The following is a 27,238-nucleotide window of genomic DNA, read 5'->3' as shown; positions in this document are numbered from 1 at the left end:
GCGCTAGTAGCAGTAACTCATACTAAATGATAACAAAAATTCAATCATTTAGTTTAAGATACTGCAACTAGCGCTATTAGTTGAATTCTAGCAACGAACCAATATGCATAGTTGTAGAAAAACCTTCGTACTAGAAGTCCACCATACAACACATTTTGAAATTTAGCCTCTGGAATGAGTTATTGACAAACTACTAAATGATCTAACGCAGATTTTTAAATGTAACATCCTTGTGTGTAGGCACATAAACGGGAACCTTCTTACAAACGAGTGTGATGTCATCCTGAGGTGGCGACCGCATTATGAAGAACACCTGAAGGGCGATGTGACAGACAACGATGGCGGTATGGTGACGAACCTGAGTATATGAGCATGAGCGCAAGACATACTTGACATACAGAACGCTCATTAGATCAGTAGTTTTCTACGGACACGAGTTGGAGGACCAACGCGCACTTGGAGTTTTCAAAAGGGTAGTGTTGCGTATTGCGGTCGACTATGGTGGGCTGGGCACGTAGCTATAATATCGGACAGTAATCCGGTGAAAATGGTTGTCGACAACGGTCCGACGGCAACTAGAACGTGAGGTGCGCGGCGAGCAAGGTGGATCGATCAGGTAGAAGACGATTTGCGGACCCTCCGTAGACTGCGTGATTGGCGACGTGCAGTCATTGACCGAGTTGAATGTACTGCACAGGCCACTCCGAATAACAGTTATTATTAATGAACCCTCAAATAGCACTATTGAGTCTGGTCAGTGCAATTAGTATGCCTGCATGTTGGTGAAAATGTTCTTCTTTGATGGCGACAAAAAATATGGAAATCAGTCATGGTCGATATAGACCCTCAAAAAAAAAAAAAAACCCAGATTAATCCACCTAGCGGTGATGGTGCCTTTCTCGACCTTCGTAAAATGTGTGTGCTTGAAAATAGATGAGCTAGTAGCTAGGAGTAAAAAAGACAAATTTCTTTGTCCGTTCTATGAAAATCAGATTATTTATGGCAAAGATATTGTAGATCCAGTTGAAAACCGACTATGGCACAGTTGCGCACTACTCGCGATGCAGTTGCAACATCCGGAAATGCGAGAAAATGCGATTGTCGCGAAACCTCGGTTCGGTTTTCAGCTTGATCTACAATATGCTAATAAGAATTTCGACATTTTTGTTTCCTTTTCCAATCTTTTTGACGTACATACCCCTGTTTTATTTTACCCAGTCATATATTTTAAGGATATCACTTTTGGATGTAAATTGAACTGAAGCTCCGACTACACAAAAAGAAAACGAAAATGTCATTCCCATCAAGCAAGCGGAGGGCAATATTTGTTATGATATAAATCTCATGACCATCTTTCTACCAAACTCCCGTATGAAGAGGAAGGGAAGTGTATCAGTGTGAAGCATCCGATAGTTCGTTTTCGGAAAGAAATTATAGCCTTTCGGTACAACTTTGTTGCGCAAGAAAGGCAAAAATTATTTTGGACATAATTTCAAAGGTAATAGTCCAATCTGGCCAACTTTCTAAATAGAACAGGATTCCGCATCTAATGCAATTTGTTGTGAGTAAATCGGTTGAGGGTAAGTCCATTAAAAGTCAGCTAGACTTTTTTACTCGTTTTTTTATAACACATAGTATATTTTGGCCATAATTTCTGTGCCCATGGTCCAAATTTTCAATAGAAAACAATACGACAGGATTCCGCGTCGAATGAAACTTGTTGGAATTATAGATAGTGGAATATATAGATGAGTGAAGATAAATCCTCTGTCTCCAAACGAACTGTCAAACGTGTCTCCAAACGAGCATGACGTCACGATTTCAATGGAAACGTTAAGGGCTGTGACGTCATATGTGCGTGTGCACGGGTAGAAAAATCGACTCAGCCATGCTTTCGCTCATCTATAGATTCTACTATCTATATATTCTACTATCTATAGTTGGAATTAAATCGGTTGAGGATAAGTTCCAAAAAAGTGAGCTAAACTTTTCGCACTTTTGGTGCGCGCACACACACACAGAGACATCATCGCAGTTCATCGAGCTTATACGTATATAACACTATGAGTCTCCAGGCCTTCTGTAAAAGTTTGGTTTTGGAGCGAGCATACAGCCTTTTCGTAGAAAAAGGCAAAAATGGTGTTTCAGCCATAATTTCCAATCCCATAGTCCGATCTAGCCAATTTTCAATAGAAAACAATGGGACAAGATTCTGCGTCGAATTCATCAATAGATATTGATTGTCGATATTGATAGATGAAGTCTAAGTGCTAAAAAAGTGAGCTAGACTTTTTCGAACTCTTTTTCACAATAAATAGTAATTTGACCATCCCAAGTAGCACACGCAACATCTTCTAAAAAGCACCTTGTTTCTATTCAGTTTCATTAAAGGCATTGGAAAAACATCAAAGCACGAAAAAGTTGCATCGAGATGTCAAAAACGTTCGAGTTGTGGTCAATGTTTCATTAACATTGCAATGCAGTGCGTGTTTGACATTTGGAAACAAACAACCAAAGAATATTGCACTTCATGTTTCAAACACGAAACAAAATCATCAAGGTGCATATTTTTTACCATGTAACTTCAATGCGTCTTTAGAAATTTATTTGTTTGTTTAAATTGAGTTGCAAATAAGTTGAGTGTGTCTTCATGTTTAATTTAGTATCGTTCAACGTTTTGACAACTCACAATTTTTTCCGGTGATGGTGCAATCAAGTAACAGAAAACTCGAGTACAAAACTTCATAATCGTATGGTTTTTATGGTGAGTCAACATGCAGTCCCTTCGAAGTGTTGAATGGTGCTGTGGTAGAGTGAAGGGCTATCAATCACAAGATCTATAAATCGAATCCAGTTTTATATTTTTATTTTATTTTTTTCCGCTGTAGTATTTTGCAACATTATTGCAATTTTACTGCAATCGAAGGATGTTTCCGTAGGCTCCACCTCTTGCGCTTTTTAGATTGCAAGAGAGTTATATTTGATGGCACATACGCAAAGATTGTTTCTTTCCGAATAGTTGCAATACAGTGAAACGTTCAGTATTGACACAAGTTGTGTTGCTTGGGATAACATCTAAGCCCATAGTCCGATCTGGCCAATTTTAAATAAGAAAATATGAGACATTCTGCGTCGAATGCAACTTGTTGCGAGCAAATCGGTTGAGGATAAGTGCCCGAAAAATGAGTGACATTTTTTACGCGATTTTTTCGTATGAATTTGTATTTTGGCCATAACTTTCGATCCCATAGTCCGATCTGGCCAAATTCAAATAGGAAACAATGAGACAGGATTCTGCGTCGAATGCAACTTGCTGCGAGCAAATCGATTGTGGATAAGTGCCCGAAAAATGAGTGACATTTTTTACGCGATTTTTTCGTATGAATTTGTATTTTAGTCATAACTTTCGATCCCATAGTTCGATCTGGCCAATTTCAAATAGGAAACAATGGGACAGGATTCTGCGTCGAATGCAACTTGTTGCGAGCAAATCGGTTGTGGATAAGTGCCCGAAAAATGAGTGACATTTTTTACGCGATTTTTTCGTATGAATTTGTATTTTGGCCATAACTTTCGATCCCATAGTCCGATCTGGCCAAATTCAAATAGGAAACAATGGGACAGGATTCTGCGTCGAATGCAACTTGCTGCGAGCAAATCGGTTGTGGATAAGTGCCCGAAAAATGAGTGACATTTTTTACGCGATTTTTTCGTATGAATTTGTATTTTGGTCATAACAGGATTCTGCGTCGAATGCAACTTGTTGCGAGCAAATCGGTTGAAGGTAAGTGCCCGAAAAAAGAGTGACATTTTTAACGCGATTTTTTTGTATGAATTTGTATTTTGGCCATAACTTCTGATCCCATAGTCCGATCTGGCCAATTTAAAATAGGAAACAATGGGTCAAGATTCTGCGTCGAATGCAACTTGTTGCGAGCAAATCGGTTGTGGATAAGTGCCCGAAAAATGAGTGACATTTTTTACGCGATTTTTTCGTATGAATTTGTATTTTGGTCATAACTTTCGATCCCATAGTTCGATCTGGCCAATTTCAAATAGGAAACAATGGGACAGGATTCTGCGTCGAATGCAACTTGTTGCGAGCAAATCGGTTGAGGATAAGTGCCCGAAAAATGAGTGACATTTTTTACGCGATTTTTTCGTATGAATTTGTATTTTGGCCATAACTTTCGATCCCATAGTCCGATCTGGCCAAATTCAAATAGGAAACAATGGGACAGGATTCTGCGTCGAATGCAACTTGCTGCGAGCAAATCGGTTGTGGATAAGTGCCCGAAAAATGAGTGACATTTTTTACGCGATTTTTTCGTATGAATTTGTATTTTGGTCATAACTTTCGATCCCATAGTTCGATCTGGCCAATTTCAAATAGAAAACAATGGGATAGGATTCTGCGTCGAATGCAACTTGTTGCGAGCAAATCGGTTGAAGGTAAGTGCCCGAAAAAAGAGTGACATTTTTAACGCGATTTTTTTGTATGAATTTGTATTTTGGCCATAACTTCTGATCCCAAAGTCCGATCTGGCCAATTTAAAATAGGAAACAATGGGTCAAGATTCTGCGTCGAATGCATTTTGTTGCGAGCAAATCGGTTGTGGATAAGTGCCCGAAAAATGAGTGACATTTTTTACGCGATTTTTTCGTATGAATTTGTATTTTGGTCATAACTTTCGATCCCATAGTTCGATCTGGCCAATTTCAAATAGGAAACAATGGGACAGGATTCTGCGTCGAATGCAACTTGTTGCGAGCAAATCGGTTGAGGATAAGTGCCCGAAAAATGAGTGACATTTTTTACGCGATTTTTTCGTATGAATTTGTATTTTGGCCATAACTTTCGATCCCATAGTCCGATCTGGCCAAATTCAAATAGGAAACAATGGGACAGGATTCTGCGTCGAATGCAACTTGCTGCGAGCAAATCGGTTGTGGATAAGTGCCCGAAAAATGAGCGACATTTTTTACGCGATTTTTTCGTATGAATTTGTATTTTGGTCATAACTTTCGATCCCATAGTTCGATCTGGCCAATTTCAAATAGAAAACAATGGGACAGGATTCTGCGTCGAATGCAACTTGTTGCGAGCAAATCGGTTGAAGGTAAGTGCCCGAAAAAAGAGTGACATTTTTAACGCGATTTTTTTGTATGAATTTGTATTTTGGCCATAACTTCTGATCCCAAAGTCCGATCTGGCCAATTTCAAATAGGAAACAATGGGTCAAGATTCTGCGTCGAATGCATTTTGTTGCGAGCAAATCGGTTGTGGATAAGTGCCCGAAAAATGAGTGACATTTTTTACGCGATTTTTTCGTATGAATTTGTATTTTGGTCATAACTTTCGATCCCATAGTTCGATCTGGCCAATTTCAAATAGGAAACAATGGGACAGGATTCTGCGTCGAATGCAACTTGTTGCGAGCAAATCGGTTGAGGATAAGTGCCCGAAAAATGAGTGACATTTTTTACGCGATTTTTTCGTATGAATTTGTATTTTGGCCATAACTTTCGATCCCATAGTCCGATCTGGCCAAATTCAAATAGGAAACAATGGGACAGGATTCTGCGTCGAATGCAACTTGCTGCGAGCAAATCGGTTGTGGATAAGTGCCCGAAAAATGAGCGACATTTTTTACGCGATTTTTTCGTATGAATTTGTATCTTGGTCATAACTTTCGATCCCATAGTTCGATCTGGCCAATTTCAAATAGGAAACAATGGGACAGGATTCTGCGTCGAATGCAACTTGTTGCGAGCAAATCGGTTGAAGGTAAGTGCCCGAAAAAAGAGTGACATTTTTAACGCGATTTTTTTGTATGAATTTGTATTTTGGCCATAACTTCTGATCCCAAAGTCCGATCTGGCCAATTTCAAATAGGAAACAATGGGTCAAGATTCTGCGTCGAATGCAACTTGTTGCGAGCAAATCGGTTGTGGATAAGTGCCCGAAAAATGAGTGACATTTTTTACGCGATTTTTTCGTATGAATTTGTATTTTGGTCATAACTTTCGATCCCATAGTTCGATCTGGCCAATTTCAAATAGGAAACAATGGGACAGGATTCTGCGTCGAATGCAACTTGTTGCGAGCAAATCGGTTGAGGGTAAGTGCCCGAAAAATGAGTGACATTTTTTACGCGATTTTTTTGTATGAATTTGTATTTTGGCCATAACTTTTGATCCCATAGTCCGATCTGGCCAATTTCAAATAGGAAACAATGGGACAGGATTCTGCGTCGAATGCAACTTGTTGCAAGCAAATCGGTTGAGGGTAAGTGCCCGAAAAATGAGTGACATTTTTTTTAGTAGTTTTGCGCACACACACACACACACACACACACACACACACACACACACACACACACACACACACACACACACACACACACACACACACAGACATCACCTCAATTCGTCGAACTGAGTCGATTGGTATATAACACTATGGGTCTCCGGGCCTTCTATAAAAAGTTTGTTTTTGGAGCGATCATATAGCCTTTACCGTATACTTAGTATACGAGAAAGGCAAAAATGATGGCTGTAGTATTTTCGTCTGATTGTCTGTTACGCTTTGTCGTAGTGACACATATTTGCCAAGTACTTCTAGTTATCTAGTAGATTGTTTAGATATCGACATTGGTTGCAGTCAGACCTGACAAATATTTGTCATTATAGGAAAGAGTGTACTGATAGTTTTAGTATCAGTAATGTACCTCCGGTGGAGCAGTATTGTGCAACCGAGTTCGCTCGAGTATTGGAAACAGATTGATTATTTCCTTAGCAAGTTGTACCATCTCATGTATCTCTGGGTATCTGAAGATAAAACATTACATAAATATCAAATAATTAGAATTAATTCTATAATACCCACCGCCCGCCGTCAAGGATACGCGTGGACAACTTTTTGGCGGCAATCCTGGTGAGGGCGTGTAGTCCATTCTGGTCCGGAATTATGTTTGCGTCTAACGTTTTGTATAAATATTTGTTTCGGAAATACCCGTCACCTTCGAACATCTCTCGCGACAATTGTTGCGTTGCATCCTCCGATTCTTCTCGAGCTACAGGTGCGACCAAGTTTGTTTGCAATTCTTCTATTGTGCTAAGTATTATGATACGTGGTCCAGCCGCTGTGATGCCCATCGTCTGCAAATGAGCATCCGTCAGCAGAAGTAGCGCCCTGTCGTTAACTTTCTCAGCTGTAATCACAGTCATTAATTTGTTAAAATTAGTTCCCGTCTGAAACCATTTCGACGTAGTTGGTGTTATGAGAGATATGGTAGTTAAAAAGTGAATTGATTCGCCGAAATAAAATCATGCGATAAAATGACTGATTAGGGGAACAAATAGTTTACTGTTGAAAGTTATTAAATTCCAATAATCATTTTGAATGACGGTCTCACTATTCTAAATTCTACAATATCCGTATCGAAAACAAAGTAGTCCTACGTTAAAATAACGCATTCCTTCTTCGGGAAAAAAATCTGAAGAAGATTGCATTATTTTAGACGAACAAGAATCGATGATACAATGTCACGGGAGCTCTACACAAAATTTACGACCGTCATAGGTACAGACAAGTATAAAAACTATGGTCATGTCACACTAAACGATAGATTGCGAAAATTGTTACATGTCTTAGACAATGCTTTTGACTCTTTGAATTTCATTTCAAAGAGCATGCAACTGAAAAAAAACCATTGGCCCATGTTGGCGGATCATTTGAGGGTAATGCGTTAGGTGATGCAATTTGTTAGTGGGATTTATGGTTGGGAAGCAAACCAAAAACAAATTTGTAATTTTTTTGAAGGCTTCTTCTAAATCTGTGAGTTGCCTAGATGTCACTTTGTCGGAAAACGAATAATATGTTATTTTCAACAGCATTGCAACTAGGTCGTGATACTCTTTCCGGATATTCAAAATGTTTTTAAATATAAACGGAAACGCTCTAAGGAGCAGCCACATTTGGGCGGCCGACTGACTTAATACAGTTTTGTTGGATGGGTTGAAGTTGGCCGTTGGCTTGTCTCGCGACTCCGCTGCACCGTAATCAAAATTTTTAATAGCCTTGTTTATTTCTTCGGCCGTCATGATCCTGAATTGCTTCACTGCTAATAGTAATATACTTGACAGCACTTTTTTTACAACCCCCTCCAGCAGGTCATGCATTGGGTCAAACGTGTTGTGCGTTGTGAAATGGAAATTCGGTAAAGCGTTGAACGCACACTCTCGCACTATGCCGCAGTCTTTTGGCACGATGGAACCGTCTTGTAATGCTGCTATATCGTGTTGAACACTACTAACTGTTCTGGGAACAGCATTGTGCCCGAATGAGCCTGATCGTAGCATATTCCGGCTACAGTAACACGCTCTGCAGAAAAAGTTGCAGGAAGGACTGAGCAGCTCGAAAATCTCGTGCATCGCTAAAGAGTCCCCTACGATGTGGCATAATACGGCGTGCAAAATATACCCACTACCGTCGTCCCCCGCGATATTTACACCATCTCCTGATTCAAGCATTTTCAAATCCGTCAACAACGGCTGTAGAACCGTTTGGTATCCGTACCTGTAATGAAAATATCATGTGCGTATAATGGTTTTTCATGTAGGAGTGAAAGATTGTCACATTTGGAGCAGTTCTGATAACATTAGCTGTTCGATAACTGCATGGTGTTTACGTTCCTGTTAGCAAATGCCGTTCGAGTGGGAAATTAGAATTCACATTTCAGTGTAAAATCACGGTGATCCGAATATTTCAATAATATTGTTTGTTTAACACATGAAGTCAATCACAAGGGACATCTTTAAAGGCTACTTTACACTTCGGAATAATTTCCGCCGGATTTCGGTCCCCAATGGAGGCCAATTTGGGGCCGGGATTTTGATTTTCTGTGCCCAAATCCCGATAGCATCGCATATGTAAAAATACATGGGGAAAATTCGTGGACCTCGGGATTTTGATCTGCAGATTTTTCCCCATGTGTTTTTGCATATTTCACTGGAAATAATGTGTATACAGCATGCCAAATAAAAATCGCTAATTGATTTAACCATTTTACCACCGTGAGCAAACATGAAAAGTAAGTTAGTTTATATAGACCGCATCGTGCTTTCGTGCTGTGCGGTTCTTTCTCTCTTTGCGGAAGGAAGTTTTTAATACTACCCGATGCTATTTTAATTTCAACTGTGCTTCTTAGCGCTATTTGTACCCACTGATCCCGTTACGATCTTTGCAAGGACCCGTGCCTTCGTTTTACGTTGGACCCGTTTGCGGAAGTAAAATTCCGACAAGCGGTGGTAATCCTGCAGGGACACCGTTCTGGGAAAAAACCTCTTAGAAGGTCACGTCTCCACGCTCAGCAATGAGTATTAACAAAAACAAGAGGAAGGGGGAGTCTCTGAATTCTCCGCTTCCTTCAAAGAAACAAGGTTTCAAGACCGTCCTGCCCAAGCGCGGAAAAAATAGAAGGAAGCTGGAGAATTCAGATATTCCTTCTAACTCTAATATCGGAATTAATTCTTCTCCAACTGAGCAATCAGTTCGATTTGATTAATGATGAAATTGAGCAAATCGAATCTACCTCTAGCCCAGGTGATTCGATTCATGCGAAAAAGCAAAGGATTCCGCCAATTGTGGTATCTGTTGCAGAGTTTTCTGGCTTCCGGAATGAGATTTTGAGTAACCTTCAGGGGATCAAGGTTTCATTTCAGATTGCTAGGAAGGGTGACTGCCGCGTTTTGCCGGGATCCTTTGACGATCGCAAACGTCTTCTTCACTATTTAACTGAGAAGCGCCATAAATTCTTCACATACGACGACAAAACTGAGCGATTGTTCAAAGTCGTCTTGAAAGGTCTACCCAGTGATGACAAATCACTGGATGAGATTAAAATTGAAATTTCTCAATTACTTGTATTTTCACCAGTCCAAGTAATTAAGATGAAAAAGAAATCCCATTCTGGTACTTCCCAGAGGGGCATTTCTCAAGAATTTTATTTAGTTCATTTTAACAAAAGTGAACTAAATAATATGAAAAGTTTGGAAAAGGCCTGTATTATGTCCCATGTCCGTGTTACATGGGAACATTTCCGCAGGCCTGGGGGAAATTTCCAAAACCCTACCCAGTGCCGTAAGTGCCAAAAGTGGGGTCATGGAACCAAACATTGTCACATGGATGCTAAATGCATGATTTGTGGTGAAACCTCTCACGCCAAGGACGCATGTCCTGTGAGAGAAGATTCCAATAAATTTAAGTGCGCAAACTGTGGGGGCAATCATAAATCCAATTTCTGGGAATGCCCTTCACGCAAAAAAGTTTAGAATTCCCGTGCAAAATTGATGACGGGAAATTCCAATCGGATCCCAGATTCGACGGGTAGAAATTTTTCAAACGCTCAAATTTCGAAACCGGTTACCGGTCGAGCAATTCATACCCACCACAATTCACAAACAAATTTTGCCGCTCGTCAACGGGTAGCAAGCACTTCAGTAAATTCCAATTTTTCGAATGTACCCACGTATGCAAACATCGCTGCTGGTAGACAAAATTTCTCTTCTCAAAATGAGATTTATACAATCAATGGATCCAAATAATTGTGTGAAAGTTCTAAATTGGAATGTCCGCTCTCTAAAGGGTAAGGAAGATGAATTATTCAACTTCCTTTCAGTTCATAATGTGTATATTGCCATTATAACTGAAACGTATTTAAAACCAGGACTCTCCATTAAAAGAGATCCAAACTATTTTATCTACAGAAATGATCGTCTTGACAGCGCCTGTGGTGGGGTCGCCATTGTCATTAATAGATGTATCAAACATAAATTATTTTCTTCCTTTGAAACCAAAGTTTTTGAAACCTTGGGAGTTTCTGTTGAAACAAATTTTGGACAATTTTCCTTCATTGCAGCCTACTTGCCTTTTCAATGCAATGGGCAGCAAAAGAATTTGTTGAAAGCTGATCTTCAAATTCTGACTCGCAACAAATCAAAATTCTTCGTAATTGGTGACTTCAATGCCAAACACCGTTCATGGAATAATGCTCAAAGCAATTCCAATGGTAAAACTTTATTTGAAGATTGTTCTGCTGGATATTATACTATTCAATATCCCAATGGACCGACTTGTTTTTCTTCCAGTCGAAATCCTTCTACAATTGATTTAGTTTTAACGGATTCAAGTCAGCTGTGTGGCCAATTGGTAACTCATGCTGACTTTGACTCTGATCACCTTCCTGTGACATTTGAAATCTCACAAGAAGCCATTTATAATCCAATCAGCTCTACTTTCAATTATCATAGAGCTGATTGGGATTTATATAAAACGTATATCGATAGGAATTTTGATGATTTGATGATTTTGATTCCTCTCGATACCAAAAGTGATATTGATAATGCTCTCGTATCTTTGACAAATTTAATTGTCGAAGCCAGAGACATTGCAATTCCGAAATGTGAAGTTAAATTCAACTCCATTATTATTGACTACGATCTTCAGCTACTGATCCGTCTTAAAAATGTGAGAAGAAGGCAATACCAAAGAACTCGCGATCCCGCGTTGAAAGTTATTTGGCGAGATTTGCAAAATGAAATTAAAAAACGTTTCGCTATTCTGAGAAATACCAACTTTGAGAATAATGTCTCGAAGTTGGATCCCAGTTCGAAACCGTTTGGAAATTAACAAAAATTCTTAAAAAACCTCAAAAGCCAATTCCAGCGCTTAAAGAGGGAAATAAAATTTTATTAACAAATGGCGAAAAGGCTCAAAAACTTGCTCAGCAGTTCGAGAGTGCCCATAATTTTAGTCTAGGTCTCACTAGTCCAATTGAGGATCAGGTTACACGAAGCTTCGAAGACATTCTCAACCAAGAGAATGTTTTTGACCCTTCGTTGGGAACCAATTTGGATGAAGTGAAATCTATTACTAGAAAATTTAAAAATATGAAAGCCCCGGGTGATGATGGTATTTTCTACATACTTATCAAAAAACTTCCTGAGAGCTCTTTATCCTTTTTGGTTAATTTATTTAACAAATGTTTTCAATTGGCATACTTTCCAGATAATTGGAAAAACGCCAAAGTTGTTCCAATTTTGAAGCCGGACAAAAATCCAGCTGAGGCTTCTAGTTATCGCCCAATCAGTTTGCTTTCTTCAATAAGCAAACTGTTTGAAAAGATTATTTTAAATAGAATGATGGTTCATATTAATGACAATTCTATTTTTGCTGATGAGCAATTTGGTTTTCGCCATGGGCATTCAACCACTCATCAGTTATTAAGAGTTACGAACTTAATTCGGCTCAACAAATCTGAAGGATATTCGACTGGAGTTGCTCTTCTTGATATAGAGAAAGCATTTGACAGTGTTTGGCATGAAGGTTTGATTGTAAAATTGATGAATTTTAATTTTCCTCTGTACATCATTAAACTGATCCAAAATTATTTATCAGATCGCTCGCTGCAGGTAAACTATCAGAATACTAAATCTGACAGATTACCTGTAAGGGCTGGTGTCCCCCAAGGCAGCATTCTGGGGCCCATATTGTATAACATTTTTACTTCTGACTTACCTGATTTACCACCAGGGTGTCAAAAATCTTTGTTTGCAGATGACACGGGCCTTTCAGCCAAAGGGCGAAGCCTTCGTGTCATTTGTAGTAGATTGCAAAAAAGTTTGGATATTTTCTCCACTTACTTGCAAAATGGAAAATTTCCCCGAATGCTTCCAAAACTCAGCTTATAATTTTCCCACATAAGCCGAGAGCTTCTTATTTGAAACCTTCTAGCAGACATATTGTCACTATGAATGGGGTTCCAATTAATTGGTCTAGCGAAGCTAAATATTTAGGACTTCTGCTAGATCAAAAATTAACTTTTAAAAATCACATTGAAGGCCTTCAAGCCAAATGTAGCAAATATATTAAGTGCCTATATCCACTTTATAACAGAAAATCAAAACTTTGTCTTAAGAACAAACTTTTGATTTACAAACAAATTTTTAGACCTGCCATGTTGTATGCCGTGCCAATATGGGCTAGTTGCTGCAATACCAGAAAGAAGGCACTCCAGAGGATTCAAAATAAAATTTTGAAAATGATTCTGAAGTTGCCTCCGTGGTATAGTACCAATGAACTTCATAGAATTTCTAATATTGAGACATTGCAACAAATGTCCAACAAAATAATTTCCAATTTTAGACAAAAATCGTTGCAATCTTCTATTGCAACGATTAACTCCTTGTACCCTTAGTATAAAATAGGTTAAGTTTAGTTTAAGTTGAAAACATTGTAATTCCTACATGGTTCAATTCAACCAGAGGAAAAAATTCTAACTGCCAGAGGCAACTGAAATGTATTAATAATAACTAAAAATATTACATAGCAAACAAGGATGATAGTGTTAAGAAAACACGGAACACCTAGTCTAAGAGATGAATGCATGTATTAGATAATTAGCAAATAAAATTAGTTAAAAAAAAAAAAAAAAAAGAAAGTTAGTTTATTATATACAATATTCATTGCATTTTCAAACGGCTAATGTTCTTAGGCGTATAGGATTGTTTACTTACGTCTTCACATGGCTCGATCGTACTGTCAGTGCTAAGTAGACACGACTTGGAGAGGCATTTTTAGCTGGATGCATGTTTTCAATCTTAAAGCTGATTAACGTTAATTTTTGTTTCGTTTTACGCGATCCTAACGGGTTAACGTACTCGACATCGTCAACGTGGAGTGATAATCGTATCGAGTTCGGATGATTTTTGAGGAAGTCATTTTGTTTGTATTGATTTCCGTCTCGGAAACTTGCAAAACAATCTGAAATAAAAAGAAACGAATTTTATACTATAATTAAATTGACACGTATTCTTGGAAACTTCCTCTAAAATAGCTATTTAACAGAAAGTTAAATTTGAATTAGCTGCATCGTTTATTCACACGCACAATTGTATAGCTGTAAACTTATGACAAACTTATAAGGGAAGACGTTCGGGCACCATTTTGTCTTTGGTCCATAACTTTGGCCCTAGTTAGCCCTACATTTTTAGATCAATGGAAAGCTAGACGAATAACCCTACTATTAAAACACTTTGAAAAAGGTTTTTCTTGTAAAAAAAATGTGATTAGTTCAAAGTAGATATTGGTTTAATATTGAGCTCAAAACATCATGTTACTATAGCAAACAAATGACGGTTGTCAGAAATGACAGCATCTATTATCTCTAAAAAGATATGTAGAGGTGCCCAGAACTGAACGCGCCTACAACTGAATCTTTTCCCCTATTATCTATTATCATTAATTTTTCAAACTGTGCCGGGGATATCTGTGTTAAGTCTATATGACAATAAAACATACCTTCATTGGCAACCATCTGCTGAGCCGCTTTCGACCGCATGACCAAGGATAGGGTATCAAGGATTGAAACATAGTGGGCAGTATCTTTCTCAACAGTGATGCTCCTAATACGTTTAGGCTTTTTACCCAACTGTTGCTCCAGATTGACAAGTTTCTTCACCGTCCGTTTGCCTAAGATTATCTCCTTTGGAATTGGCACTGCAGACCCAGCGAGTGAGGACAAATAAGATAAATTTTCGTCGGCTGTTCGAACTTCCTCGAACAGCTTATCCAGTTTCATGTCGTTCAGTGCATTAACGGCAACTTCATCATTGACTGGGATAGCTTTGTCATTCAAAAATTGTTTGAATACGTCTTCGGTGTGCTGCTGATAACATTGGATGATATTTGCGGTTGCTACCATGAAATCTCGAATTTTACTCTCTGGCAACGAAGTATCAATCCGCATCGAAGTGACGAAATTCCTTATCTTAACCAGTAGCGCTTCCTTAGTTCTTGATGCATCGAGTTTCTTCTCTTTGTCCGTTTCTGCACAGCGTTTCTGTGCAATATCTGTTTCGGTTTGATCGACTGGTACATGTTCTTCTTGTTGTGCAACAGTTGGTCTTACATCGCTGTACGGTTTTATGTCCGGATGAGAAGTAATCAGGTGCCTTTTTAAAGTTTTGAAATAGCTATAGCTAGCACCACACTCTGAACAGCGAAACAGGATATCAGATTTTCCAGTGACATTCAACCCATGCACAAATTTGAAATGCCGCTTCAACTCTACCACGTGTCCTGGTATCAAGCGTTTACATCCTGCCATATGGCAACGGAATCCTTAGATATACAATAAAGAAAAATTAGAAAATGCAGAATTGCGGCAAGGTCTCGCAAGTTTGGCTCAAACTCCTCACCTTTTTCACGAGCACAAAAATATGTATTAGTGTAATTCGAATCAAAGGCTGACTCTTATTGTTATTGTTATGTGACGTAACTAACACATTAACATTACCACTAGTTGTAATATCCATGTTGCCACTTACACTTTAATATGAATGAGCATTGGAAATAAAGTACATACAAACAGACAAAACACATTGAATATTCATTCACCAGATTTATCGTCGTACAAACACTAACGTACAAACGTTGTACAAACAGTATTGTTTTCACTAAGTTAAGCAAATCACGAACCAGATGGCAATAGTAGGCAAACATCAAACTGGAGCATATCTGATGCTCGTGCCACGAGTGAGCGATTTTGTTTTGGGATAAACCAAAAGAGGTTATAAACGATAGAGAAAGATTGTCGCTTCGGTTCCCATTGTTCTGAACTCGCAAACTGTTCTGAACTCGAAAAGAAATGTATTTTGGCCCTAACTTCTAAGCTCATAGTCCGATCTGGCCAATAGGAAACAATGGGAAAAATGTTATAATGAAACCGGAATACTTTTAAAATGCTAATCTCAATATCTTCGATGCAACATCGTTGGCCTCGATATCGGAAAGATCGATATACTGTAATTTTTGTTTGTTCACTCAATTAATTGAAAAATATTATGATAAACTTAAAAAAAAAAGAAAAATCATTCTATGGAACCGATTTGTTTTCTAGACGAAATGTGTACGCAAAAAAATTGTATCAGAAAGTTTATATTTTTTTGGCGAGACAAAGTTCGCCGGGTCAGCTAGTAATGTATATACAGTGACCTGCATAATAAAAAGCCCACTTGGCGTTTTTCATACAAAATGGTCAACTTTGGAGATCTAGATCTGGATTGCGTGTGAACCAATTTTGCTAAAAATTTGACCAGAGCTCAGATATAACTTGAATTTTACAACACCTAAGGACCTAAGTTTCGACCATATTGATTCATAGGGTAAAAAATTATCGCGGTAATACCAAAACGATTTTTTGGTAAAAAAATGATTTTATAATATCTTGAAAACTACAACTCTTAATGTACAAGTATATTCCGCAAACTTTTTTGTATTGCAAAAATACGCGTTTTTGCTAAATAAGCCATCAGTTAACAACCTATAGAATTCAAGATATTCAAAAAATAATTTTTTGCCAAAAAATTAATTTTGGTATTACCGCAATAATTTTTTACCCTATGAATCAATATGGCGAAACTCAGGTGTGGTAAAATTCAAGTTATATCTGAGCTCTGGTCAAATTTTCAGCAAAATTGGTTCACACGCAATCGAGATCTAGAACTCCAAAGTTGACCATTTTGTATGAAAAACGGCGAGTGGGCTTTTTAATATGCCGGTCACTGTAATATTGAACATTTCCACAATCAAAGTTTATTTCCGTTCGCAACGTTTATGGCTTTGCTGCATTCTACCCAAATGAGTTCTCTACATCATTAGAAACTTATATAAATACTAATCATGGGGCCTTCCTTGGCTGTGCGGTAAGATACGCGGCTGCAAAGCAAGACCGGCCAGGTCTAGGAAATTTTCGGGTTGTGTTAGCTTCATGATAGGTATACGAATGGAACAATGGTAACCTGGCTTGTGGCTTCTATAGAAACATCGCAGCTGACAACTGTGGAAGTGCTTAAGGCTCTATAAACCGTAATCAATCCGATAATGACGATGATTTATTCGAATCCGCACCAATACTAATGCACTTTTGAAATAAATTTAATATTTTGGGGCTATTTACCAACTTACCCTCCATCATAATATATTCATGGCATTTCCATATTAATTTTTCACTTATCAAAACTAGCAATTACTGAGAAATTGCTGAAAAAACGCTGAAAACTGCTTTTTCTTCGGCCGACGTTCGTATGTTCATCGAACGCATACTAACGCTCGAACGTTCGGATCAAACACATACACACCCACTTAATTTTTCACTTGATTTTTTCCCACTGTTTTCGTGATTTTATCACTGCTAAAAACTATTTACCAACTTAGTTTCACATTTTTCTTTAATCCTGGACACTAATTAATTCACTCCACGTCTAAAAACTGTCGAAAACTGTTTTCCAAAAATCGATGTGAGAGACAAATTTGACGACCGTATTGTGAATGTAATAAAATGCGGAGGACTCAAATTCACTAGCGCAATAAGTGAAATGGTGAGCACAAAATCTACGCTAATCAACTTCATTCAATCCGAACAATACAACGTATACGCCAGCCAACACGCAAACAAAGGCGTGCATACACAAGAAAATAATCATCTCTTCACCGTTGCCAGATTTATTTATTGGAAAAAATCATTGCTGTTTGTCGGATTAAATAAATCAACCAGAAATAAATATTTAAACATGTTATGTAAGCTTCTGTTACATTCTTAGAGGTGTATAAAAATTTGTAAACCGATAAATACCCATATATTTGATACACCGTGAACATGTGTTATGATATAAAATAAACATTTCGTCAAGTCTGGCAACATTATGTATCAGCTGGCATATTTTTAACACCCAGTTGTAAACAAAATTTGTTGATCACTGCTGCACTTTTTCTTACCAAATGCATCACTATTACAAGCAAGCGATACAGTCATTAATTTTCAAAACATTGTGATGGAGTCTTGAGCCTTAAAGAACACTAAAACTGCGAGGCGGCAATGTCCCAGTGGAGGGGTAATGACAATACGAAAAAGAATACTATTGTTTTGCCCTCTATGCCTTTCAGTGAACATATACATACTACAAAAAACGTAAGACACTTAAATAATTTAACAGATTTCTTTAAAATTCACCGATATCTCAACAGCAGTATTGTTTGATAACTATTTCACCGATTTCCAGTTATTTTTTCTTTGTTCAATCGTCAAAACCACCGAAAATCTGTGAGATTATTTCCCAAACTGTTCTGCTGTTGAGATTTCGTTGAAATTTTACAGAATTCTGCGATTTATTGAAAGCACCAACACCGCTAGGTGGGCTAATCATTTTAACTTACCTTTAAGTACAGCGATGGTCTCTTGATCCAGCCGCTCCGCCAGTACATCCATTTTTAATAATCACACTTCTTTAATCCTACTATTCTTACTTCTAACTAACTAACTGACTAACAAACTAACTAACTAACTGACTAACAAACTAACTAACTTACTTACTTACTTGCTAAACTAACTAATCTAACTATTTTTATTCACTTTAATTCAATATTTAAGAGGAGGAAAGTTGCAACTTATTTGCCATCAAACAACCGAACATCAACAACAAAAACAAACGGTTCATTTCGATTCGAACCTATTCGAACAGATTTGAACCATTCGTTTCTCTCGAAGCAATACGAATGCGAATAAAACGAATAACGCATGAATGTGTAAATGCGAGTTCGCACATACAATAAGTTGATTTAACACACATTTTTCACACATTCAAGCGTTTTTGTTTTCCTATCGAAGAGATGTGTAAAAATTATTCATGCGATGTGTAAATCATTTTAAGCGTGTAAAATGTGAGAAGAGAGTGAGCATGAGCATGAGCATGATTGTCCGCCCACGGTTGCTACTCCGTTATTGCCAGGTCAGCTGTAATTACACAGAGAACCAACAGATGAAGTTTGGGACTAACATTATCTTTAATGTGTAGGAACTGGTGACCCAAAAATAAGCAATACCTGCGCCGGCCGTGTCTGAATGCAGGTCAATTAAGGAATAGGTAGGAAACTGTTGAAGTGATACTCGCTTTGATAGAAGCCGACGAGTCATCTGCACTGCCACGAGAAATCAAATCGAGAAATGCCCATAAATCATTGGATATATGGGGTAGAGAGTATGGCAGGGTTCGTTTTGGTACACGGTCTGCCGTGTATAGCGTGTAGTTTGATTTAAAACAACAACAAAAAAACGAACGAACGCTAATTATTTTAATTTTTGACCGCACTACACAACTCGATGCGAACAAAATTTTCTCTTTCTGATCAATTTACTGTCCCACACAATGCAGGATAAAATTTCGGTAACCGGCCGATTGTTTTGCTTTCCGTACAAAGCAAACCTAAATTTCGACGACCGGTCGATCTGCTTACTGGAGAAACACCGGGAAGTAAAATGTGAGAAGTGAGTGTGTAGAAAGTGAGAAGTGAGAAATAAAAAGGGAGAAATGAAGAAGTAAGTGAGAAGTAAGAAGCAAAAAGTAAGAATCTTGAAAGAGAAAGTAAGTGAGAAAAAGATGATAAAGAAAGAATGAATAAGGAAGAAGGAATAAAGCCTGAAGAAAAAAGTGGAAGAGGGAAGAAGCAAGAAACAAGATAGAAGAAAGAAATTAGAAAGAAGATGGAAGAAAGATTGAGGAAGAACGAAGAAAGAAAATTGACGAAAGAACAAAAAAGAAGAAATAAGGAAAAGGGAAGAACTAACTTTTTACTTGTAATTTCTTACTTCTCACTTGGTCTAATGATCATTTGTCCTCAAGACTATTCGGCCTAATGATTATTCAGACTAATAACCTTCAGCCTAATGGCCTGATACCAGAAAACAGCGGATCTCAACCTGGGGTACATGTACCCCTGGGGGTACCTGCGCTGGTCTTGGAGGGTACCTCGGACAACAATGTGTAATGGCGGATGTTTTCATTAAAACTTATAAAGTTTTGATAAACGTGTAATTTTTTATTTCAAAACTTTGTCTTGTTGTACAAGACTTATAATATGCACAGCGAACATTGAATCTAAGCCTATTGAGGCAGCTGCCTTCCGCAACCAAAGGAGTGTATGAAGAGCTGTGTGACAAAAAATAATAATAAAAAAAAAACAAAAAGTCTAATGAACATATTTAAAAAATCCTCATTGCAATCTTCCTATTCTAAACAAAATATTGAATAATATGTTAAGAATATGCTTCTGCACTAAAATACAGACTTTTAAGGTACGGAAGGTTCCATTTGAGAGGCATAAAGAGAGCTGGGAAGCCTCCTTTTCAGAGCCTGAGAAGCCTCCTTTCAAGAGGGAGAAAGTGAAAGTTTGTTTCTTGTCCAGTCGTGTTTCTCCAGTAAGAGAGTAGCCATTGAGCAAGCTTTGTGCAGTGCGTGTTTTAGACGTCGCGAAGTAGTTAAGATATCGAATCAGTCTTCGGGAAAATACGTAAGACACGCGTTGCTTTTCCGTTTTGTATCATCATGAATATGGCGTCGTTCAAAAGAAATAATTAGTCGAAATAATTACCAAGGCGATTTCCAATATATTTCCTTCCCAACTAACATACTATTTATTCTTTCCAGTACGCTCATGGAGATGCAGAAAATTTCTCGGTCTCTTGTATCAATGAGTGTCGAACTAATTTCCTCCTTTTATCCTAATTGACTGTGAGGACGTGGCTGGCATCGTTATTGGTCTTGAATTAAAGAAACTCCGAAGCATGTACAATGATAATAGCTTCATAGTCCCGAGAAAACTATTCAATTGGTGAGCTGTGCATTATTTCTTGTTTCTCGGCCAATCACGACTAGCAACTACGATGGGTATAGTCTATCAAGCTAAGCTAATCTCGGAAGCCTCCTTTCAAGAGGCTCGGAAGCCTCCTTTCAAGAGGCTCGGAAGCCTCCTTTCAAGAGGCTCGGAAGCCTCCTTTCAAGAGGCTCGGAAGCCTCCTTTCAAGAGGCTCGGAAGCCTCCTTTCAAGAGGCTCAGAGCCTCCTTTCAAGAGGCTCAAGCCTCCTTTCAAGAGGCTCAGAGCCTCCTTTCAAGAGGCTCGGAAGCCTCCTTTCAAGAGGCTCAGAGCCTCCTTTCAAGAGGCTCAAGCCTCCTTTCAAGAGGCTCAGAAGCCTCCTTCAAGAGGCTCAGAAGCCTCCTTTCAAGAGGCCTCAGAGCCTCCTTTCAAGAGGCCTGGAAGCCTCCTTTCAAGAGGCTCAGAAGCCTCCTTTCAAGAGGCCTGGAAGCCTCCTTTCAAGAGGCTCAGAAGCCTCCTTTCAAGAGGCTCAGAGCCCTCCTTTCAAGAGGCTCAGCCTCCTTTCAAGAGGCTCAGAAGCCTCCTTTCAAGAGGCCTGAAGCCTCCTTTCAAGAGGCTCCAAGCCTCCTTTCAAGAGGCCTGGAAGCCTCCTTTCAAGAGGCTCAGAAGCCTCCTTTCAAGAGGCCTGGAAGCCTCCTTTCAAGAGGCTCAGAAGCCTCCTTTCAAGAGGCTCAGAGCTCCTCTTTCAAGAGGCTCAAGCCTCCTTTCAAGAGGCTCAGAGCCTCCTTTCAAGAGGCTCAGGCCTCCTTTCAAGAGGCTCAAGCCTCCTTTCAAGAGGCTCAGAAGCCTCCTTTCAAGAGGCTCAGGCCTCCTTTCAAGAGGCTCAGAAGCCTCCTTTCAAGAGGCCTGGAAGCCTCCTTTCAAGAGGCCTGGAAGCCTCCTTTCAAGAGGCTCAGAAGCCTCCTTTCAAGAGGCTCAGAAGCCTCCTTTCAAGAGGCTCAGAAGCCTCCTTTCAAGAGGCCTGGAAGCCTCCTTTCAAGAGGCTCAGGCCTCCTTTCAAGAGGCTCGGAAGCCTCCTTTCAAGAGGCTCAGAGCCTCCTTTCAAGAGGCTCAGAAGCCTCCTTTCAAGAGGCTCAGAAGCCTCCTTTCAAGAGGCTCAGAGCCTCCTTTCAAGAGGCTCAAGGCCTCCTTTCAAGAGGCTCGGAAGCCTCCTTTCAAGAGGCTCAGAGCCTCCTTTCAAGAGGCTCAGCCTCCTTTCAAGAGGCCCGAGCCTCCTTTCAAGAGGCCTGGAAGCCTCCTTTCAAGAGGCTCAGAAGCCTCCTTTCAAGAGGCTCAAGCCTCCTTTCAAGAGGCTCAAGCCTCCTTTCAAGAGGCTCAGAAGCCTCCTTTCAAGAGGCCTGGAAGCCTCCTTTCAAGAGGCTCAGGCCTCCTTTCAAGAGGCTCAGAGCCTCCTTTCAAGAGGCTCAGAAGCCTCCTTTCAAGAGGCCTGGAAGCCTCCTTTCAAGAGGCCTGGAAGCCTCCTTTCAAGAGGCTCAAGCCTCCTTTCAAGAGGCCTCAAGCCTCCTTTCAAGAGGCTCAGAAGCCTCCTTTCAAGAGGCTCAGAAGCCTCCTTTCAAGAGGCCTCAAACCTCCTTCAAGAGGCCTCAGAGCCTCCTTTCAAGAGGCTCAGAGCCTCCTTTCAAGAGGCTCAGAAGCCTCCTTTCAAGAGGCTCAGGCCTCCTTTCAAGAGGCTCAGAGCCTCCTTTCAAGAGGCCTGGAAGCCTCCTTTCAAGAGGCTCAGAAGCCTCCTTTCAAGAGGCTCAGAGCCTCCTTTCAAGAGGCCTCAGAAGCCTCCTTTCAAGAGGCTCAGAAGCCTCCTTTCAAGAGGCCTCAAGCCTCCTTTCAAGAGGCTCAGGAAGCCTCCTTTCAAGAGGCTCAGAGCCTCCTTTCAAGAGGCCTGGAAGCCTCCTTTCAAGAGGCCTGGAAGCCTCCTTTCAAGAGGCTCAGAGCCTCCTTTCAAGAGGCTCAAGCCTCCTTTCAAGAGGCTCAGAAGCCTCCTTTCAAGAGGCTCAGGAAGCCTCCTTTCAAGAGGCTCAGAGCCTCCTTTCAAGAGGCTCAAGCCTCCTTTCAAGAGGCCTCAGAAGCCTCCTTTCAAGAGGCTCAAGCCTCCTTTCAAGAGGCCTGGAAGCCTCCTTTCAAGAGGCTCAGAAGCCTCCTTTCAAGAGGCCTGGAAGCCTCCTTCAAGAGGCCTGGAAGCCTCCTTTCAAGAGGCCTGGAAGCCTCCTTTCAAGAGGCTCAGCCTCCTTTCAAGAGGCTCAGAGCCTCCTTTCAAGAGGCCTGGAAGCCTCCTTTCAAGAGGCTCAAGGCCTCCTTTCAAGAGGCCTCAGAGCCTCCTTTCAAGAGGCCTGAAGCCTCCTTTCAAGAGGCTCAGGCCTCCTTTCAAGAGGCTCAGGAAGCCTCCTTTCAAGAGGCTCAGAAGCCTCCTTTCAAGAGGCTCAGAAGCCTCCTTCAAGAGGCTCAGAAGCCTCCTTTCAAGAGGCTCAGGCCTCCTTTCAAGAGGCTCAGAAGCCTCCTTTCAAGAGGCTCAGAAGCCTCCTTCAAGAGGCTCAGAAGCCTCCTTTCAAGAGGCCTGGAAGCCTCCTTTCAAGAGGCCTCAAGCCTCCTTCAAGAGGCTCAGGCCTCCCTTTCAAGAGGCCCAAGCCTCCTTTCAAGAGGCTCAGAGCCTCCTTTCAAGAGGCTCAGAAGCCTCCTTTCAAGAGGCCCAAACCTCCTTTCAAGAGGCTCAGAAGCCTCCTTTCAAGAGGCTCAGAAGCCTCCTTTCAAGAGGCCTCAGAGCCTCCTTTCAAGAGGCTCAGAAGCCTCCTTTCAAGAGGCTCAGCCTCCTTTCAAGAGGCTCAGAAGCCTCCTTCAAGAGGCCTGGAAGCCTCCTTTCAAGAGGCTCCTGGAAGGCTCCTTTCAAGAGGCTCAGGCTCCTTTCAAGAGGCCTGGAAGGCTCCTTTCAAGAGGCCTGGAAGGCTCCTTTCAAGAGGCTCAGGAAGGCTCCTTTCAAGAGGCTCGGAAGGCTCCTTTCAAGCGGCTCGGAAGGCTCCTTTCAAGAGGCCCGCAAGGCTCCTTTCCAGCGGCTAGGAAGCCTACCTTCAAGAGCCCTGGAAGCCTCCTTTCAAGAGGCTCAGAAGCCTCCTTTCAAGAGGCCTGGAAGCCTCCTTTCAAGAGGCTCAGAAGCCTCCTTTCAAGAGGCTCAAGCCTCCTTTCAAGAGGCTCCAAGCCTCCTTTCAAGAGAGCTCCAAGCCTCCTTTCAAAAGAGGCTCAAAGCCTCCTTTCAAGAGGCTCAGGAAGCCTCCTTTCAAGAGGCCTCAGAGCCTCCTTTCAAGAGGCCTGGAAGCCTCCTTTCAAGAGGCTCAGCCTCCTTTCAAGAGGCCTCAGAGCCTCCTTTCAAGAGGCCTGGAAGCCTCCTTTCAAGAGGCCTGCCTCCTTCAAGAGGCTCAGAGCCTCCTTTCAAGAGGCTCAAGCCTCCTTTCAAGAGGCTCAGAAGCCTCCTTTCAAGAGGCCTGGAAGCCTCCTTTCAAGAGGCTCAGAGCCTCCTTTCAAGAGGCCTGGAAGCCTCCTTTCAAGAGGCTCAGGCCTCCTTTCCAAGAGCTCAGAGCCTCCTTTCAAGAGGCTCAGAAGCCTCCTTTCAAGAGGCCTCGGAAGCCTCCTTTCAAGAGGCTCAGAAGCCTCCTTTCAAGAGGCTCAGGCCTCCTTTCAAGAGGCTCAGAAGCCTCCTTTCAAGAGGCTCAGAAGCCTCCTTTCAAGAGGCTCAGGCCTCCTTTCAAGAGGCTCAGAAGCCTCCTTTCAAGAGGCTCAGAAGCCTCCTTTCAAGAGGCTCAAGCCTCCTTTCAAGAGGCTCAGAAGCCTCCTTTCAAGAGGCTCAGAAGCCTCCTTCAAGAGGCTCGAGCCTCCTTTCAAGAGGCTCAGGAAGCCTCCTTTCAAGAGGCCTCAGGCCTCCTTTCAAGAGGCTCAGAAGCCTCCTTCAAGAGGCCTGGAAGCCTCCTTCAAGAGGCTCTGGAAGCCTCCTTTCAAGAGGCTCAGAGCCTCCTTTCAAGAGGCCTCAGAGCCTCCTTCAAGAGGCCTGGAAGCCTCCTTTCAAGAGGCCTGGAAGCCTCCTTCAAGAGGCTCAAAGCCTCCTTTCAAGAGGCCTGGAAGCCTCCTTTCAAGAGGCTCAAGCCTCCTTTCAAGAGGCCTGGAAGCCTCCTTTCAAGAGGCCGAAGCCTCCTTTCAAGAGGCTCAAGCCTCCTTTCAAGAGGCTTCAGCCTCCTTTCAAGAGGCCTGGAAGCCTCCTTTCAAGAGGCTCGGAAGCCTCCTTTCAAGAGGCTCAGCCTCCTTTCAAGAGGCCTGGAAGCCTCCTTCAAGAGGCCTGGAAGCCTCCTTTCAAGAGGCCTCAGGCCTCCTTTCAAGAGACTCAGAAGCCTCCTTTCAAGAGGCTCAGAAGCCTCCTTTCAAGAGGCTCAGAAGCCTCCTTTCAAGAGGCTCAGAGCCTCCTTTCAAGAGGCCTCAAGGCTCCTTTCAAGAGGCTCAGGAAGGCTCCTTTCAAGAGGCTCCAGGCTCCTTTCAAGAGGCTCAAGGCTCCTTTCAAGAGGCTCAGGAAGGCTCCTTTCAAGAGGCTCAGGAAGCCTCCTTTCAAGAGGCTCAGGCCTCCTTTCAAGAGGCTCAGAAGCCTCCTTTCAAGAGGCTCAGCCTCCTTCAAGAGGCTCAGAAGCCTCCTTTCAAGAGGCCTGGAAGCCTCCTTTCAAGAGGCTCAGAAGCCTCCTTTCAAGAGGCTCAGAAGCCTCCCTTTCAAGAGGCCTCAAGCCTCCTTTCAAGAGGCTCAGCCTCCTTTCAAGAGGCCTGGAAGCCTCCTTTCAAGAGGCTCAAGCCTCCTTTCAAGAGGCTCAGCCTCCTTTCAAGAGGCTCAAGCCTCCTTTCAAGAGGCCTCAAGCCTCCTTTCAAGAGGCCCGGAAGCCTCCTTTCAAGAGGCCTGGAAGCCTCCTTTCAAGAGGCTCAGGAAGCCTCCTTTCAAGAGGCTCAGAGCCTCCTTTCAAGAGGCTCAGAAGCCTCCTTTCAAGAGGCCTGGAAGCCTCCTTTCAAGAGGCTCAGGCCTCCTTTCAAGAGGCTCAGGCCTCCTTCAAGAGGCCTGGAAGCCTCCTTTCAAGAGGCCTCAAGCCTCCTTTCAAGAGGCCTCAAGCCTCCTTTCAAGAGGCTCAGAAGCCTCCTTCAAGAGGCTCAGAAGCCTCCTTTCAAGAGGCTCGAAGCCTCCTTTCAAGAGGCCCAAGCCTCCTTTCAAGAGGCCCAGAAGCCTCCTTTCAAGAGGCTCAGAAGCCTCCTTTCAAGAGGCTCAGAAGCCTCCTTTCAAGAGGCCTGGAAGCCTCCTTTCAAGAGGCTCAGGAAGCCTCCTTTCAAGAGGCCTCAAGCCTCCTTTCAAGAGGCCTCCAGCCTCCTTTCAAGAGGCCTCAGAAGCCTCCTTTCAAGAGGCCTCAAAGCCTCCTTTCAAGAGGCTCGGAAGCCTCCTTTCAAGAGGCTCGGAAGCCTCCTTTCAAGAGGCTCGGAAGCCTCCTTTCAAGAGGCTCGGAAGCCTCCTTTCAAGAGGCTCGGAAGCCCCTTTTCAAGAGGTTCGGAAGCCTCTTGTCGACAGGATCAGAAGCCCTTTTTCAAGAGGTTCGGAAGCCTCTTTTCGAGAGGCTCGGAAGCCACTTTTCGACAGGTTCGGAAGCCTCTTTTCGAGAGGCTCGGATGCCTCCTTTCAAGAGGCTTGAAAGCCGCCTTTTAAGAGGGTCGGAAGCCTCCTTTCAAGAGGCTCGGATGCATCCAATAGTCATCCATATGCATATGGGACCCAGCAAACCAGCAATCGTATATGAATGTACAATAAAAGTCATATATGTTCGCAGACCAAATCGCAATCATATATGAATCAAACAAAAGTCATGGAAAATTGTTCAAAGGTCACATATAATGCAAACTTACGATCAAATTAGAATCTATATCATTAGTTATATGAAAGGTAATTTAAAGTCAAAACAGAATTATATATCGAATACTTCAACAATTGTATATAATTACATCTGAAGTTATAATGCAATTTAGACTTGATTGTAATGTACTTCGTAATAATGAATTTATGTATTTTTGAAACCATCAACTCTGCTATTTGAAGTGTTAATTTTTAGCAAGATTTTCAATACAATACTTACTTTTATTTGTCGTTGTATCTATGAGCGTATTGATTGTTTATTTTTGAGCATTTACTGAATAAGCAGGAAAAAACAGAGTTGCCAGAATTCCACTGGTTATCACTAAGTAGAAGCATGATATTCAACAAAAAACTGCCGTACGATAAAATAGTCTATATAGGATTTCTTTATTGCTAACTAGGATTAATAGCCCATAGTGGACTCCCAACTCGATACGGAGAAAGGTGTAAAGACCCGATTTATCACATCCTAATTTGATCTGACTCCGATTTTGTCCACTCTCATTTTTATTAACTATCCCACACCCCTCCACCCATTCCTATTTTTTCACTCCCTATGGCGA

The 27,238-nt window shown here is 41.4% G+C and overlaps 1 protein-coding gene across 1 annotated transcript in view; it reads right to left on the bottom strand.

The window, feature by feature from the left end:
* Positions 1 to 18,415, bottom strand: part of LOC134208809 (uncharacterized) — a 47,942-nt gene extending 29,527 nt beyond the window's left edge. Inside the window, exons 1-6 of the mRNA XM_062684755.1 lie at positions 18,278 to 18,415; positions 14,363 to 15,184; positions 13,579 to 13,825; positions 8,517 to 8,581; positions 6,890 to 7,214; positions 6,732 to 6,831 (exon numbers count right to left, since the gene is read on the bottom strand). Of these exons, the coding sequence (XP_062540739.1) occupies positions 6,732 to 6,831; positions 6,890 to 7,214; positions 8,517 to 8,581; positions 13,579 to 13,825; positions 14,363 to 15,184; positions 18,278 to 18,329 (1,611 nt within the window). The 5' untranslated portion in view covers positions 18,330 to 18,415. The remainder of the gene's footprint in view (positions 1 to 6,731; positions 6,832 to 6,889; positions 7,215 to 8,516; positions 8,582 to 13,578; positions 13,826 to 14,362; positions 15,185 to 18,277) is intronic.
* Positions 18,416 to 27,238: the final 8,823 nt, after the last annotated feature.

The sequence above is a fragment of the Armigeres subalbatus genome, chromosome 2, assembly GCF_024139115.2.
Source record: "Armigeres subalbatus isolate Guangzhou_Male chromosome 2, GZ_Asu_2, whole genome shotgun sequence".
In the NCBI taxonomy this organism is placed as follows: Eukaryota; Metazoa; Arthropoda; class Insecta; order Diptera; family Culicidae; genus Armigeres; species Armigeres subalbatus.
The sequence above is the reverse complement of the archived record's forward strand: the minus strand, read 5'-3'. Positions and strand labels throughout refer to the sequence as shown.